At 48.3% G+C, this 16,177-nt stretch overlaps 7 protein-coding genes across 7 annotated transcripts; 6 read left to right on the top strand and 1 right to left on the bottom strand.

Moving 5' to 3' along the window:
* Nucleotides 1-6: 6 nt before the first annotated feature.
* On the top strand, nucleotides 7-972 carry EV420DRAFT_1278133 (uncharacterized protein; the record flags this gene model as incomplete). The annotated part of the gene is made up of 1 exon (XM_060468068.1): nucleotides 7-972. A coding segment is annotated over one exon (966 nt), but the record flags the coding sequence as incomplete, so codon positions are not given.
* Nucleotides 973-1,530, top strand: EV420DRAFT_1278061 (uncharacterized protein; the record flags this gene model as incomplete). The annotated part of the gene is made up of 1 exon (XM_060468060.1): nucleotides 973-1,530. The coding sequence occupies one exon, from the start codon at nucleotides 973-975 to the stop codon at nucleotides 1,528-1,530; it is 558 nt and encodes a 185-aa protein (XP_060324570.1).
* Nucleotides 1,531-2,675: 1,145 nt separating this feature from the next.
* EV420DRAFT_1649360 (uncharacterized protein) lies at nucleotides 2,676-3,529 on the top strand (the record flags this gene model as incomplete). Its single annotated transcript, XM_060478298.1, has 2 exons — nucleotides 2,676-2,869; nucleotides 3,478-3,529. The coding sequence occupies 2 exons, from the start codon at nucleotides 2,676-2,678 to the stop codon at nucleotides 3,527-3,529; spliced, it is 246 nt and encodes an 81-aa protein (XP_060324571.1).
* Nucleotides 3,530-4,475: 946 nt separating this feature from the next.
* Nucleotides 4,476-5,971, top strand: EV420DRAFT_1064890 (uncharacterized protein). The gene is made up of 6 exons (XM_060465602.1): nucleotides 4,476-4,693; nucleotides 4,762-4,859; nucleotides 4,917-5,057; nucleotides 5,113-5,173; nucleotides 5,231-5,480; nucleotides 5,533-5,971. The coding sequence occupies exons 2-6, from the start codon at nucleotides 4,842-4,844 to the stop codon at nucleotides 5,927-5,929; spliced, it is 867 nt and encodes a 288-aa protein (XP_060324572.1). The 5' UTR covers nucleotides 4,476-4,693; nucleotides 4,762-4,841; the 3' UTR covers nucleotides 5,930-5,971.
* A 1,292-nt stretch (nucleotides 5,972-7,263) lies between these two features.
* EV420DRAFT_1649363 (uncharacterized protein) lies at nucleotides 7,264-7,505 on the top strand (the record flags this gene model as incomplete). Its single annotated transcript, XM_060478299.1, has 2 exons — nucleotides 7,264-7,457; nucleotides 7,484-7,505. The coding sequence occupies 2 exons, from the start codon at nucleotides 7,264-7,266 to the stop codon at nucleotides 7,503-7,505; spliced, it is 216 nt and encodes a 71-aa protein (XP_060324573.1).
* Nucleotides 7,506-8,307: 802 nt separating this feature from the next.
* Nucleotides 8,308-9,246, bottom strand: EV420DRAFT_1631478 (Alpha/beta knot methyltransferase; the record flags this gene model as incomplete). Its single annotated transcript, XM_060476155.1, has 5 exons — nucleotides 8,308-8,377; nucleotides 8,431-8,589; nucleotides 8,651-8,727; nucleotides 8,794-8,935; nucleotides 8,998-9,246. 5 exons carry the CDS (start codon nucleotides 9,244-9,246, stop codon nucleotides 8,339-8,341), a joined length of 666 nt encoding a protein of 221 aa, XP_060324574.1. The 3' UTR covers nucleotides 8,308-8,338.
* Nucleotides 9,247-11,772: 2,526 nt separating this feature from the next.
* EV420DRAFT_1278064 (alcohol dehydrogenase) lies at nucleotides 11,773-13,439 on the top strand (the record flags this gene model as incomplete). Its single annotated transcript, XM_060468061.1, has 8 exons — nucleotides 11,773-11,852; nucleotides 11,908-11,944; nucleotides 12,003-12,018; nucleotides 12,071-12,116; nucleotides 12,165-12,314; nucleotides 12,370-13,003; nucleotides 13,053-13,245; nucleotides 13,297-13,439. 8 exons carry the CDS (start codon nucleotides 11,773-11,775, stop codon nucleotides 13,437-13,439), a joined length of 1,299 nt encoding a protein of 432 aa, XP_060324575.1.
* Between the last annotated feature and the right edge of the window lie 2,738 nt (nucleotides 13,440-16,177).

Consider the following 16,177-nt stretch of genomic DNA (forward strand, 5'->3'; position numbering starts at 1 on the left):
TATCCCATGGATAGCGCAGCGGTTTTATTCAGAGAAGCCGGTTTGAAAGTGCAGGACCCGCCCACTGAGAAACGTGCTTTCTCCTTAAAGGACCGAAAGCGCATCGCTGAGCGGCTCCTCATTGAATACTGTTCTGCGACTCGAGACGCTGGTAACCGCACCGAGTATATCTGGCTCGACGAATTTTGCCTGTCCGACGAACACCTGCCAGACAATACCCCAGAACGGTCCAAAGAACTCGGACGTCTTCCTGATATTTTCCGCAATGCGTCTCAGGTTGCCGTCTTCTGCCATGAAGAGGGCTGTGATCATAGCTCTATTTCGTGTGTTTGGGGTACCCGTCTCTTCACGATCGGCGAGATACTACATGCCGCGACTGTCATTCGTCTCACGCGGCAGAAAGACGAGAACCACCTGCATGCACTGACAACGCATGCATACCGAGAGCCTGCTCGTGTATTCCGTGAACGTATGCAGAGAAAGGCCGCATTGGGGAACCGCTGGCACTTGTACGCCATCATGCAGCACTCTGCCAACGCCGGCTCCGTTGCATGGCAGAATGCCATTCACGCTCTCGTAGTCGAAGCCATCATTCGAAATCGTCAAGGTGGATATGAAGAAAACATGCTCGGGAGGGCACTGAATGGGCTACTACCCCGCCGGGCGCGACTTGAGGACCTGAAAGGAGAAGATGGGTGGGCAGACCTTGCGTGGTTGCTGGAGTTGAACCAAGGATTTTACAACGCAGCGAGTTTGGCAGCGGTGTGTCGATTGGGGGATGGCAGCTGGCTGGGTCCTCCTATTGAGCCTGTTGCGGGGAATGAAAGGTTGGAACCGGTTGTTCACGCGTTTCCAGTGGGAGTTCCCGACAGATCGGGAATTAAGACACCTCTCAGCATCATTGGCAGCCAAACGATAGGGTTGCGAGCCTCTTTGGAAAGAGATTCGTTCGGACTATACACCAACGAGGACATGACTGGACTAGCAGGGTTGTCAGTGGGCATCCTTGTTCTGGTTTGGTCCATCGGGTTGTCTAAAGGAAGGAGCGACCCATTTCTTGGCATTGAGATCATTTGGCTCGGCTCTATCTCATTCGCTATCTTGGAAATGCTAGTCGGAACAATTTATCTGCAGCGGGATGGATGGATATTCCTCAGCGACAAAGTTTGGGGACGCGCGCCTCAGCAGCGCCTTGGTGAGCAAGACCCGAAGCTGGCAAAGCTTATCACATGGGGGAAACGTCAGCTCATACCGAGCTGGAGCTTCTCTGATGAAAAGCCGAGCAACGGGACCCTGGTGGATCTGAATAGCCGCGTCATGGTCAAGGTCTTGGTGACTGACATACCGAACGCAATGATCATACTTGCAATCCATGGTAGCGGGGTGACTTCCATGTTGGTAGACCGCAAGGAGGAGCTGCATGAGTTCGTGAGGAAGGTTGGGATGTGTAACGTCCCGCCGTATGTCCTAGCGCAGACGGTCCGTTCGGGGACGATATGCGTTGGAATCCCTTCTGATAAGAAGAAATGATTTCTTCTGGGTTGGCTCGCTAGATAATACGTGCATGGATATGTTCCTCGTGAATGCTGGCATTTGGTTTACTGACGATCCCTGGATTGCATGCAGATGGACGATGAAGATAAGTAAGCCGCATCCAATGAGTTTAACTGCTGACCCGACTTTGGCGTCGATGTTGGAGAAAAGCCTCCGCTATCGGTCTAGTTATAGATCTATTCCATGGTGGTTCTATTCATCAACGCCAGAATCTTCCAATGACAAGAACGTGAAGTAGTGGTTTCTGTACACGATGGAAGCATCACCCTATCATGGTAATCGTAAGCACTGCAGATGTAGGTGTTAGACCATGACCAACTAGATTCGGTACCATGAAAGCGCGTTATTCATACTCGTCTTCACCGGGGACCACGAAACCGCCAACTCTGTGATCACGCAATTTGTCCGAAACTCCATCGCCGCCGACGCATCGTAAGAAGACACAAGCGCGTGAGCATAGTGGCGTTGATAAATTCAGAGCCTTTCCCTTTACGAGAAAAGCGGTGTCGTAACTAGAAGAAACCATTGAAATTTTACAAGCCTCAAGGCAAAACTAAGGCTCACGAGTCGAAAATCTGAATCTTCTAGGCGTAGGGAACATCTCTCTCATCACGCTTCTGCGAAAAAAAAAAGTCTGATCCAGACTCAGGGCTGCTTGACATCTTCCGGAATATTTCCTGGTAGTCAAGGCGTTTACTCGTGTTCTGTGAGAATTGACAACAATCGGGCACGGCCGAAGCCACCGGTGGCGAGAGGGAAAAGACTGCGAGTGGTGGGAAATAATGAAGGATGCTGCGACAAGAAATTGGAGTCATCATTCTCACGGTCAGCCTGGACCCACAATCACCCACCGTACAATTTTACCGCGGCACGGTGAGAAACTGACTCGTTCATGTTCATCCGACACCATCCTATCAGCGTCCATGAATCACCTTCTCCCGCGGGAAGAGTCGATTACGAGATAGGATTGGTAGGCGCAGAAAGCTTCTTCACCTTCGAGGCCATCCAGGCAGCCGTTATGATCATGCATCCGGGAAACGGACAGCGAACATAACGTTGCCCGTACCCTCTCCCAAGCATATAAAAGACTTAGAATTTCTACCAGCATCCTCAGCACCAACATGTCCGCCCCCGAAACTGCTACCAAATTCTCTTCTGCTGAAACCTCCTCCGTCGCTGGCGGACAACTCGTCGGACGCTCTAACAAGGGCGCCGTCGCACCCAAGGAAGCATTGAAGCTCCGTTTGGACCTGAACCTCGAGGTGGAGATCGCCATCCAGGCCAAGGTCAACGGTGACATCACCCTCTCCCTCCTGTGAGTGAACTTTCATTTTCTTGAGCGTCCTAGCGCTGACTGTTTGACTTTCAGTGAGTAAATGCACTGGCAATCGAGAGATGGTATTGGAACGTGATCGTAGGGTTGAGGTGAGATTTGGCGTTCCAAGTTTTATTCGCTTTCAATAATGTCGCGAACCTAGGACAAATGCCTTCGTTCCATTCTTCTCTTTTGGATTAGTATTTACCGGTGTTCAGTGCCTAGTACACACAAAATATCAGGGTTTTTCGGGGTTCCATACATTAAGATTTGAATACACGCACGCTCATCTGAAAGTGAAGAATACACCGCAGTAGACAGATCGCAAGGGTCGTACCGCTCAGAAAATAAATGACTCAAAATGCTTTCAATTTGATCGTAAGAAATAACAATTAAGCAGCCTTTGGTTTATAATTAATAATATGACAATCCCTTGCCGTATATTCCATTTTGTCCAGATGAAGGCGACCAGATGATATCCCAGGGCTCTTCAAGTGCACAGCAGAAGTAGAGAGAGAAAGAAGTCAGCGACAATCAAGCAAGATGGGGGTTTTTTAGACCATGCAACAACGCTAGCATTCGATGAACACTTGCTGATATCAACGTAGGCGCCCGCAAAACCGACCCTTCTACGGGTCGTGGCGCTCACGAAAACAGTAATGTTATGAGTCTGAGGTAGCGTGGGCTGGTATTGTGAAAGGCGTTACGTTTTGGCATCGTCCAGCAACATCAACTTAGCACGCCTATGTTAGCAAAGGAAGAAAAGACAAGAAGAGGTAAGAGACACACCCATCAGCCCACTGAACCGCTTGAACATCCTCGGTATCTCCACCCTTTGCGCTCCCGCTCAAGATACGGTCCAAGCAAGCCTGCTCCAGAGGCGCCGTCGAGACACCGCTGCTACACCTTTGGGCAAATGCACTTGCACAGGGAGCGTCAGCGAATCAAAGACTCGGGGTACATGCTAAATTGGTGTATGGAGTGGTATTAATGTACAATTGAATGGAACAGAGAAAGGCATCACAGTTCTTCAAAAGTCAAGTCTGGTTCTTCATCTCCTCCGCAGCTCCTGAACCATCCCCCTAATCAACTGAGCATTAGATGGAGCTGAATATGATCAATCAAGACATACCTAGTTCTTCATCATGTTCTTCTAGCCATTTCGTGTATTCTGCGAGCACCTCCTTCATTGCGGCCCCGGCCCCGGCCCCAGCTTCATATTCTTTTTCGCAGGCTTTCCGAATTGAGTGGTCCACCTAGAGGGATATCCCGCCAGCCGACACCTTTCAGAGCAGAAATACATGAGTCTTGCCCAAAAGTCAGAGATTTCGAAAGGTACCTTTGGCCGGGCTGCGAAAATGCGAAGCTGAGGAGATGAATAGCATAGATGATTTGCGCCAGGGGTACATACCCCCCAGTTGTGATGGTCAACCGAAATTGGGTGCTCTTCTGGCGCAGACGAAACCTTCGAATCAGAGCTTGAGCGAGAAAGTGAATCTGATCCTAAAGTGATGGAAGAGGTACTTGAGTCGCAAGTTGGATTTGTGCTAAGGAAAGCAGCGTGACAGTGTGACTCGGACCTGGTCCGACAGGCCCCGCCTGAACCGCACCTACGCCATTCCTACTAGGCCTCTATCTATAGTCGTTCATTAATCATTTCTAAAAGCTCTCCGCAGCAGTACAAAGTATCGGGATTACTATGCGATGATACCTATCATTGCTATTCACTCTAGTCTATCGTGATCGTTCAGCATGAGGACGTTTACTTAACATCTTCAAACCCTCCCGCTCTTGTATTGAAATCCCATCAGACTCGGCTAATAGGCAAGATACATATCACTCTCTGATACAAAAACACTATTGATGCGCATCTGATATTTTGATGTTCACAGCATGCCACCTGCGACTTAGGTTCGAGTTATAATAGACTGTTCACATACAATCTTCCCAACGTTCTTACCGCACGCAAGTAATGCCTTGTACACTGCCGGTGTGTTCTTGTCTCGTTTACATCCTTCTATTGAAGTCAACTGCCGTCCATGGAAAGCTCGTCAATGTTACTATCGACGATCAGAGCCCCTCTTTGTTTTATTCTGACCTCTGGGAGGTCGGTGGGAGTTCGTGCCCAAGTTGCGCCGCAGTACCTAATGCGTCGCAGGCTATCTACGGAACATGGCATGATTCCACAGTGAGTTCTCTCTGTCTATTGGCTCAGGATATCGTTCGTTTATATCTGTAAGTAGCATTATGCAGACAACGAAACTAATCCTTATCCGACACCCAACGTATCTGCATCATTCAACGGTGAGTGTCACTTTCTCATAAAATACTAAATGAATCTTGCTGACTTAGATATATTAGGCACGGCCATCTATGCGATATGTATCCTCACTAGAGCCGCAGCATGGAATTCAGATATGAGCTTCTACATCGATGGCGACTTTGTTGGCGAATTCGTGAAAACTCCTCCCGGAGAACTAGGCTACGATTATAATTACACCGTGTATTCCAATACTTCTATCCCCCCTGGTCAACACAGATTCACACTCCAGAACGGACGTGTCGGCGCACCAATGCGAACATTAACACTTTTCGATGCTATCGTGTACTCGTATGTCAATCATTAGTACTTGTGCTACATAAACGCTCACTGGCTTTGAAAGCTACGACGATGGTCAACCTGACCACAACAACTCGGATATTGGTACTACCACCACAGACACGTCCACAGTAAGCCCGAACACGGGCTTCATCGTTGGACTCGCTCTTGCTGGGGTTCTTGCCATGTTTTGGGGTGTCATTGCCTTTATTCTATATCGGCGACAAAGGAGACACAGTTCGGAACCCAACCACTCGCACCCTCCGATAACGCCTTTCGTTTCGGCTGATCCTCATACACAAACTGCTGCTGTATCCTCTATCAGCAATCCTGGCAACTGCCGGCCAAAGCCTGACACCCGGAGACAGGACCATTGTACCACCCTGTCTCCACATCGTCTAGATGTTGACCCTTCATGTACCAGAGAAGCGCCACCATTGTACGAGCCTATGGCTGACTAGGCCCTCTGGCGTGGAGAACTAATAGAGGAGATCGTCACGGGCGGATGAAACAAATACTATCTTGAAGGTCCTCAGGTTTGGATTCATCCTATATGTATTTTCAAGATGACTTTATTGCACATGTGTAAGATTTGGACAGTATACAGAATCTGGAAGCACCTATTAGAAAGTGGAACAAACACGTCCTCCGGGGGAATCGACGCCAGCATCTTACTCAAGGTCAGAGTTTGCATCTGCACACTGAAGAGAGTAGCAGAGAGCCTTATCGCTTCATTTCAGTGTAGTTGCGTACATGGTTTCGTAAGGCGTTCACAAGCATGACAAAGGTAGCGGGATTCTGGATGCCATGAGACCGATGGAATATTCTGCGAAGGACGTGACCGCATTGGCGACATTCGGTCAAGTTGGTTTTCCCTAAGAAGTGAGCTGAGTTTCTAGGGTAAGCTTCGAAGGTGAGGCTGACTCCTTACGAGACTGCTAAAAAGATGTGTCTTCTCGTATTTTCCTGGTTTTGAAATCTGAGAATCATGGATGTCGAGATGTGCCACGGTCCGATTCTAGAAGGAAAGCCTTACCGACAGATGTCATAAACTCTGGCGCCCAGCAAGGATTTTCAGCTGTGATGCAGAAATTTAAAGTGTTTCTCGGCGGCCATGCTGGGGGTTGCAAAACGTAACAGCTGAGTCGTGCCCGAGATGGGAAATTTGGACCTACAAAGATCCATATGTCTTTGTATAAGCAACGTAAAGGCGCCGAGAGGAGACTCGTCGAATACTTCACCAAATTGCGCGCCACGTCCAGCCAACATACGACAGCCTTCGCACCAGTGGGTTATGAAATAGCACCAGCCTAAAAATTGTTTACGTGCTTAGCGCCTTCCTTTGCTGCACGAGTTTCTACCTGATTGAAGATCAAGTCACTACAACGAGGCGGCAGTATTATGGATAGTTGAAAATAATGTTGAACGTACCTAGAGATGTCGAATCCCACATAAAAGAAGAAAGTGACTTCGTCATTCTCATGGTCAGCCTGGACCCACAATCACCCACCATATAAGTTTACCGCGGCACTGTGAGAAACTCTTCCAGACGCGTTCATGTTCATCTGCATCCGACACCGTCCTATCAGCGTCCCTGAATCACCTTCTCCCGCGGGAAGAGTCGATTACGAAATAGGATTGATTGGTGTGGGGAAAGCTTCTTCACCTTCGAGGCCGCCAATGCAGTTGCTATGATCATGCATCCGGCAAACGGACAGCGAACACAACGTTTCCCGTACCCCCGCTCGAATCATATAAAAGGGGTGAGCTCTCTGCAAGGATCCTCAGCACCAACATGTCTGCCTCCGAAACCGCTACCAAATTCTCTTCTGCTGAGACCTCCTCCGTCGCTGGCGGACAACTCATCGGACGCTCTAACAAGGGCGCCGTCGCACCCAAGGAAGCTTTGAAGCTCCGTTTGGACCTGAACCTCGAGGTGGAGATCGCCATCCAGGCCAAGGTCAACGGCGACATCACCCTCTCCCTCCTGTAAGTGAACTTTTGACTTCCTTAAGTGTCCCAATGCTGACCGTCTGATTTTCAGTGAGTAAATGCGCTCGCATCCGAGAAATGGTATCGGAACGCTGCCGTAGGGTTGAGGTGAGATTTCTCGTTCAGAGTCTCGTTCGCTTTTAGTAGCGCTGAACCTGTCGCAGCCTAGGACAAATGCATCTCCTGTATCCTCGTTCCGGCTTTCTCTTTGGATTGGCATTTACCGGTGTTCAATGCCTAGTACATACGAAATATCAGGGTTTTTGAAGTTCATACGCACGTTCATCTGTAAGTGCAAAGAACGAATCAAAGTGTCCAGGTTGAGTGTCTGTCCTTGAGTGGCGCAACTTTGCAAGGAATCACCACGGTCAGAGCTATCCGAGAATTTCTGCTGTGCAGTCTGACACCTGATCATTGCTGGGGTGGTCACGATAACTTTATACAATGAAATTTTTGAACAATTCTGTCAAAAGTAATGTAAGTAAAAGCTGACATTTCGCTGCTTACAGTGATGTATTGGAAGACAACTGCGATGATCAATCAGGGCTAAGGTGACCAAGTGTTCTTCAAGTCTGCCCGCGAGAACTGCTGCCGCTGAACTGCCAAAAAGACCGAACCGCAAGACCAGTTGTACCGCGGTGTGCTCTACCGGCTTCTAAGGAAACAGGAGATTCTCAGAGCCGCCAGATCCCTCTCCCATATATGTCCGTCGTCAGGTGCTCTACCTTGCCCTTCCTCCTCTTCCTTGTCCCGGTGACCGGGAAATAATACAAACTCAAAAACCTTCATTTTGATCCTAAGAAATAACATTTAAGCAGCCGCCGGTCTATAATACAACAAATCCTCACCGTGTATTCTTTGTGTCTAGATGAAGGCGATCAAACGATGTCCCAGAGCTCTTCGAGTGCACAGCAGAACTAGAGAGAAAAAAAGTTCAGTGACAATCAAGCGCAATAGGGGCTTTCCGTACCTTGCCGCAAGCAACACTAGCACTCAGTGGGTACTCGCTGATACCTATTTTTTCGTCGACGTAGGCATCCGCAAAGTCATCCCTTCCACGAGCCATGGCTCCCACGAAAACAGCAATGTTATGAGTCTGAGGTAGCGTGGGTAGGTATTGTGAAAGGCGCTGGGTTTTTGGCGTCACCCGACAGCGTCAGTTTAATCGTGTTGGGTGGGAAGTGGTCGACGACGGGATTTTTGATGACTTTTAATAGCTTCTCTGGACCATTGACACCACGAATAAACAGTTTGTGGAGTAGTTGGACTGAGAGAAAGTTCATTTTAGTAAACGAAAACAAGAAGAAAAGAAAAGAAAAAATAAAGTACGTACCCATCAGCCCGCTAAATCGCTTGAACGTCCTCGGTATTCTGACATGCGGATTGACTTCGATGAGCACGCCTTTCGCTGTATGGATGTACACTTGAAGAAGGCCAGCTTTGTTTAAGGGCGAATCCAGGAGAGTCAACAGACACTAATCGCACAAAAAAATTTAACCATCAGAGATCACAAATGACAGACTAAAAAAATACGCACCTGGTGAGTAATATCGGGCCTAGCATCTGCAATGTCTCTTCCTGTCTTGGCGAGGATACCCTGGTGGTCGTCGCAGTTGAGCAAGGTATACTTGACGTCGCCCTCGCCTCCCTTACCATGCCTGCCGCCCTTCGCACTCCCACTCGAGATACGGTAAGCTTCCAAGCAGGCCTGTTCCAGCACGACAAAAAGACGTCGTTGAGACGCTGCTGCTGCACCCTTAGGCACATGTGCCTGCACAGGGAGCATCAGCGGGTTAGGGTTGGGCACGAAGGGCACTGCGGCTGCTTTGAGCGGTGTCGTTCCAGCAATTTTCTTCGTCCTGGATGTAGGAAGTGGTCGAATAGGCCTATCCGTCGTCGTCCTCGCCCTTTTCATGATAGTGACTCCAGCACTGCTACCGCTCCCCTCCTCGTTCATACTCTCATCGATCTCATCGATAGTCTGCATATCGTGCACCTGTTCCAGTGACCTACGGATAAGTTGTTCTGTCGTTGACGTTGCAGTAGGTGTGCGACAAGGTTAGATTCGGTCGTGGTGTTGGTGTTAGTGGTATTGGTGGTGTAGTGAATGCGACGCGTATTGGTGCAGAAGAAAAAGAGGTGTTGATGACATCACTCGGCTTACTCGGTCCGCGTGCATCCGTTATTTCTTCAAAGTTCCCCCGAGAGGTCAAAAAAACTAGTTCAAGTTCTCTCAGAAATTAAATAAACACAATATGGGAAACGAAAGTCATGGAACAAAGGTACCGTGTCAAAATTGACAAGTAAAGCATTCTCAGCGTCATTCTAACTGAAAGGATTAAAAGAAGTACGATAACTTGAAGTCTATCATCCACCATAGAGGATGACTCAATCACCGCTGAGAAAGACAGGAAAAAGAGGCGTATTTGAGTGTCAGTAGATTGTTTCGAGACTCGAGAAGAGTTCAAGGTTCATGGTAGCCAAAGATATATGTGGATGAGGTTAGAATAAGGTCATTTTACAAAGGCATACCGTGCCAGACCATTGACCGGTGACCAACGAGCCAACGGGATGTCGAGTGGAAAATAACAACGCACATTATTCATTGAAAATACATTCAGTCGCAACATAGCGCATCGGCAGTAGTCTCACAGTAGCGGAGGACCAAAAAGTCACAGCGCCTCCCTTCCCATCTTTAGGAGGGTAGGCGCTGCGATCTCTCTAGCTGGGAATCGAACCCAGCCTTTGAAGCCCAATTACCGCGCTTCGCCGATATGCCAACAGAGAGCTGAATGGCTGTAGAGAAGCTAGCTCTACATTGCCGTGAATTCGTTTATGTGATGAATCCACGCCTGCGAGCGAACATGCTTCAGATTGTTCGAGGGCTGAGACGATGCAGTATACACAAAGAAGTATCTGCACCAGATCTATTCAAAGATGAACTTTGTCAGGGAGGGAGGAACCTGGAAGGCATGGTTTTGATAGCCGCGATTAACCGAAACAAGACAGGCCGCTGATTCTGGTGTAACCCTAAAAGCTGAATGTTCAAGCTGAAGTTTGTGATTAGGAACAAGTGAATGAACGGTGAAATGTTTTAATGATTTGCACCAGATAGACGACTTCTGAGTCGCAGTGTACATCTTGAAACTTCTGAACCTGAAGCAGACGCAATTCTCTATGAACGGCAGACATATTAACGAATATCGGACGAGGAGACCTGTATAAAGAGTACTACCTAACGTTGGATGAAGAATTCTTCATGCTTCAATTTCCAAGTACCAAGATGACTAAGTAAAAAAAATCGCGCAACATACACCCTCCCGCATTCGGGAAGGTCCATGCTGCGATCTCTCTGGCTGGGATTCGAACCCATCCTGCAGCGACCGTAGTAGCACGCTTCCCCGATACACTAATAGAGAGCGAGTATAGCTGATGTCGGGGGTCCATATCGCCGTGGATTCGCTTATGTAAATTCATCTGCGACTGCAAGCGAATAGAGGGATGTTGCCAGCATCTACAGGGAACCGCGTAGTGAGTTGAACTGCAGCAAACTTTCTCTGTGTCAATAAGCAGAAACATCCCAAACATCCTTCAAGTTTCTCGTGAACGATTAAACCAACTGAGCAACAGCCGCTATTCATTTACCCAGACATTGTATGTCGACAGTAGATTATAGAGATGAAGCCAGTTTTGGTCGGAGTACAGCGACAGATTCGAGGAGTATGCTTGACGTGTCACGTCTCAGAAGAAAGGTGAAGACAGATGGTTGGCAATACGACCTGTGATGGAGACAAGGAGTCAAGCAAAGACAAAAAAATCGCAGTCTTCAATATTGCCTCTAGCAAGTTTTATCGCTATCGAAAGCGCATGAGACGGGTCGGATATCCGCGCTCAGCTGAAAGTAAGCTCGAAGGAAAGTTCAAAATGCAGCTGACCGCGACCCGTGAACAAGGAACATGGTGATGTAATAGGAAGTGCGCCACCGGACTGTTCCGCCCTGAGCTTTGATTCTTACTATAACCCAGACTTTTACTTGTTCAACGTATCGTTCAATCCCAAACCTTCCAATTAGTGCCCGACATTTTAATGGGGTTCGTATAAATGTTTGCCCTCGAGCCCGTCTGAAGAACTTTGAAATGCTCACCCCGTTGAATCGGCCCCTTTGTCAATGGACATATTCTAATAAAGGTTACAAAGGAAGTCAGTAGCAAGACTACACCAAATGAGGATATGGATGTTCTGTTCCGCAGCTCATTTCAGGACCCATGGTGCTAGGAGATTGAATTGGAAATCAAAGTTGATCCAAACTACCATGACCTCACCAACACAAAGCGCCGTCCGATGGTACCCTCCCTCGTTCGATATACGGGTTGAACAAGTTCCCGTTCCAGAGTACGTTTATCTGATTCAAGTCTTTCTTTGTACGAGCTGAAGTTGGTATCTATAGAATCAACGAACCAGATGATGCGATCGTGAAAGTAAAGGTGAGACCGTCTACTTGCAGCCTCGAATCCAAGATGCCCGTACTGATTGGGGATATAGTTGGCAGCTCTCTGTGGTACGCCGCCCGCTTCTTTCATATCGGACAGCCGATCAATGATTGTGATCAGGGAGCGATCTACACATCTATCGAGGACATGCGGGCATTAACAAAGTGTGAGTAGGAAGAATAGCACAGCAAAAGCTCGCCTCTAACACGAACAGCCATATCTGTGGACACGAGTTCATCGGCGAAGTGGTGAAACTCGGCTTGAGCTATGGAGGACAAGCCCAAGGGCGCCCAGACCTATACTCGAACTTGAAAGTGGGTGACAAGGTCGTCTCTCCTTTCACCGTAAGCTGCGGTGAATGCAGGTCAGTTCGATAAATTTTACATTCGAAGCTTTGACCAACGATATACCTCTCCAAGTGTTTGTCGGCTGGGATACACTTGTCGATGCCCTCACGGCGCCCTCTTTGGTTCCCCGGCACTCGAAGGAGGCCAAGCACAATATGTACGCGTCCCAAAGGCCGGGGGAACGCTCTACAACCTCAGTGATACCAGTTCATGGTCTACCTCTCTATCCGATAAGACTGCCACCGCAGCCCTCGACAAGATATCTGAGAGTTCGCTTGTCCTTCTCGCTGATATCCTACCAACTGGAGTATTCGCTGCCATGCAGGCTTTGAGCCATCCAAAGGTCCTGACGGCACTCACAGGAAGGCCATGTCCGTTGAATTTCTTCCCGTTGAAAGATCTCCCTTCCAAGCAAGACGCCCTGGTACAAGAGGATAGGACCCTCACATTTGCGATTGTGGGATTAGGTCCCGTGGGGATATGTGCAGCAGTCAGTCTGCTTGACTTGCTTTCCGCTGGACAGTACCCTTTCCGCGTTGTCGCGATCGATCCCATTGAGAGCAGGAGAGAGAAGATGCAAGCTGTTTACTCAAAGATCTCTCCGGATGGAAGAGGCTCGGGAGAATTTATCGTTGCGTCGATCGAGGATGCCAAAACCAAGGTTCAGGCTTGGACTTCAGGTGTAGGATGTACGGCTGTGCTCGAGGTGGGTTGAAGTCGTCTTGTGATGCTCAAAGCTAACATATCGTACTCAGGTGGTCGGTAATAATAGCGCGCTGAGCCTTGCCTATGATCTCGTTCGAGACTTCGGTGTTATCATATCTGTAGGAGTTCATGGAGCAAACCAAGTTCCATTCACAGGACGACAGCTGTATAACAAGAATGTATCCCTCGAGTTCGGAAGATGTCCTGCGCGCACCATGTTCCCTCCTGCGTTCGAGTTGTTGGGTGAGAATCTATGGCATTGCCGTGATTGTCACACTCACAAACGTTTCACAGCGAAGCGACAAGACGTGTTTGGAGGTGTCGGTGATCCTAGTAACCTAGTCGACAGAATTGCCGGATTTGATGAAGCCCCGGAAATGTATCGAGCTTTCGAAAAGGGAGAAGTTGGAAAGGTTATCTTTGACCCTTGGAAATAATTCTGCATCTTGTAAAGGCAGACGTGCTGCAAGTATCACACCTCATGGCACTTTCTACACTACCACGTGCACCAGACTTTGAGCGAAATAACAACCGGACTATCTCTTTGAAACGGGTGATACTCTAGCGGGATGGTCTGAGGATCAATGTTTGGCCATTATAGGAACCAAATGAAGGCATGATGGGTAGGTGTTGTAAATACTCAGGCGCAAGGTGGTGGACTCTAACGCATTGTATTGGCAAGCTAATTCTGACGGCTTGACGACTCAAATGCTAAGCAGGTACAGACCAAGAGATTTGTAGCTAGCACAGAGGATGCAGGGAACCAAAAGCAGAAGACATTGACGAGGACGACAAACGCCGCTATTTCAAGTTGTCCCAAACATGTCGCAGTTCCTAGAGGGCTCAGATATTTACTAGCTACTCCTCTAGAGTAATGAAAATCTTGATGTAGTGCGGGGAATTAATGGCCCGCTCCAATGCTGCATGTAGGATATTGACTAATAGATTTATAGATTGCTGTTACAATTCATAGCGACTCATCCATACCATTGTACCTAGTAGACAAGCCCCTGGCCCTAAAAACTGCAGCGTACTAGTAGAAGAGGAGTATAGTTGCATTACAGGTTTAGTTTCGCACATCTTGGTTGTGTTTGTAAGCTCAGATGATATTTCACCCCTCTCAAGCCAAAATGGCTTCTATCGAGGGCTTTAGTCCACAGTTTCTGATATCGTGAGGTTGCGTACGAAATCCAAGGTTTTGATGCACCGGAGATTCGGGCCGGTCAGTTACTGGTAACTTCACTGGAGAGGTTTAGTTGCCTCGCAAGCTGCACTGGGCGCTTTGGACTTGCAAACCGGCTGAAACCAAAACTCAGACCGACACAGAGGTTCAAGGAGACACCGCGTGAGGTGTTTGGGAGACTGATGCAGTGCAGAACTGGACATGCGCATATAGGTGAGTACTACGAAATCTTCAACATTCCAGAAGCAACTGACTGTGAATGCGGTGAACGCTTACAAACGCGAGAACATATCATATGAACATGCCCGAGATATGGCGACCATCGACACATCCTACGTGAAGGATCACAAAACCTGATCATGTGTGACCTCTTGGGCACAACGGAGGGCATCGAAGCAGTAACGAGGTTCCTGGCAGAGTCGGGAGCCTTCACAAAGACCGGGAACCCGAGGCGAGAAGTGGGAATGCCGCTGTGGGAAGAAGAACCAGAGCCGCGTGAACAAGAAGATGAAGATGGATAGAAGCGACACACACCACCTAGGCCTGGGACAGGTCTGACCCCCCCCTCCCATTATTTATTCTTTTCTCCTTTCTGTAGGTAGAAAACACTCTCACAGAGAAACACCCAACGAGACCGAAAACAACCACATAGAATTTTACCCGATAGTTACACATCCCATAGAGTCGAACAGTAGATTAGCATTACAACAAGTAGCGGTATAGACGTACGTAGCAGTAGGACTATACCCCCACGTCTTTGCCCATTACGTGGCGTGTTGCGGGTTACCAATTCAGAGCATCATCATCATCATCAGCCTCGCAAGCTGCTCACTGTCTCAGTGCTTTAATAGATACTTACTCTCAGGAACAAATCCAAAAAAAAGTCGCGGTGCGCACCCCATAACGCTCGTACGGATGAACGCACCGCGATCTCCCCGACCGGGATTCGAACCCAGCTTTTGAAGCATATCATACACGCTTCGCCAGTAGACTAACAAGGAGCTGAATATCTGAGGTGGTCACTTGCTATACAGGTACCGTAATGGATCAGTGCTCTCGGTTTAGTCGAACTCTGAAACTTGTGGGATAATTATCGTCGCTGCAGTGTGCACGGCACAATGCTGGCACTTGGGCACACCAGATGCAGGTAGAGGAGTGTGGGCCCCAAGTGTTAAGCAGGTGCCAGCTAAGAGATTTGTGGCTAGCATAGAGGATACAGGGAACCAGAATCAGAAGACAGCGACGCTATCTCAGAATGTTTCAAACATGTCGCAGTTTCCAAAGAGCGAGATATTTACTTGTTACTCCTCCAGAATAATGAAAACCTTGATGTGGTGTGGAGAAGTAGCGTTCTATCCCAATGCTGCGAGTAGGAGATCGAGTAATAGATGTATTTTGCTATTACAATTTATAGCGACATGTTCATACTAATTGCACCGGCTAGACAGGCCTCTGACCCTAAAAGCTGTAGCGTACTAGTAGAAGAGGAGTATAGCCTTAACTTCGCTTGTTGGAGAGGTTTCAGTAGCCTGGCAACTTGCAAGCTGCTTTATTAGATACTTACTTTCAGGAGCAAAGTCGAAATTGTCGCTGTGGGTTAGCCCGCCAGTACCATACGGACCAACCCACTGCGATCTCCCTGACTGGGAATCGAACCCAGCTTCCGAAACATATTTAGCACGCTTCGCCAGTAAACTAACAGGGAGCTGAATTTGGGGTGGTCACTTGTTATAAAGGTACTGTAACGGATCAATGCTCTTAGTTTCGTCAAACTGGATAATTATCATCGCTGCACGGCGCAATGCTGGCACTCGGGTACACCAGATGTAGGTAGAGAAGTGTGGGACTACACACAATGAGCCCGGCTCCTCGACTCCGAACGCGTAGAACAGTGAAAGATTGTTTCCCTATTGTTCCCCTAACAGACATCACAAAGTACTATTCGATGGTACCCTCCCTCGTTCGGCATACGAGCCGAACAAATTCCCAATC

The sequence above is a fragment of the Desarmillaria tabescens genome, assembly GCF_030435595.1.
Source record: "Desarmillaria tabescens strain CCBAS 213 chromosome Unknown EV420scaffold_60, whole genome shotgun sequence".
In the NCBI taxonomy this organism is placed as follows: Eukaryota; Fungi; Basidiomycota; class Agaricomycetes; order Agaricales; family Physalacriaceae; genus Desarmillaria; species Desarmillaria tabescens.

Coding starts and splice junctions, on each gene's coding strand:
- EV420DRAFT_1064890 (XM_060465602.1), top strand. Junction 5,174..5,230: donor CGTATCTGCATCATTCAACG/GTGAGTGTCACT, acceptor TAGATATATTAG/GCACGGCCATCTATGCGATA. Junction 5,481..5,532: donor TTCGATGCTATCGTGTACTC/GTATGTCAATCA, acceptor TGGCTTTGAAAG/CTACGACGATGGTCAACCTG.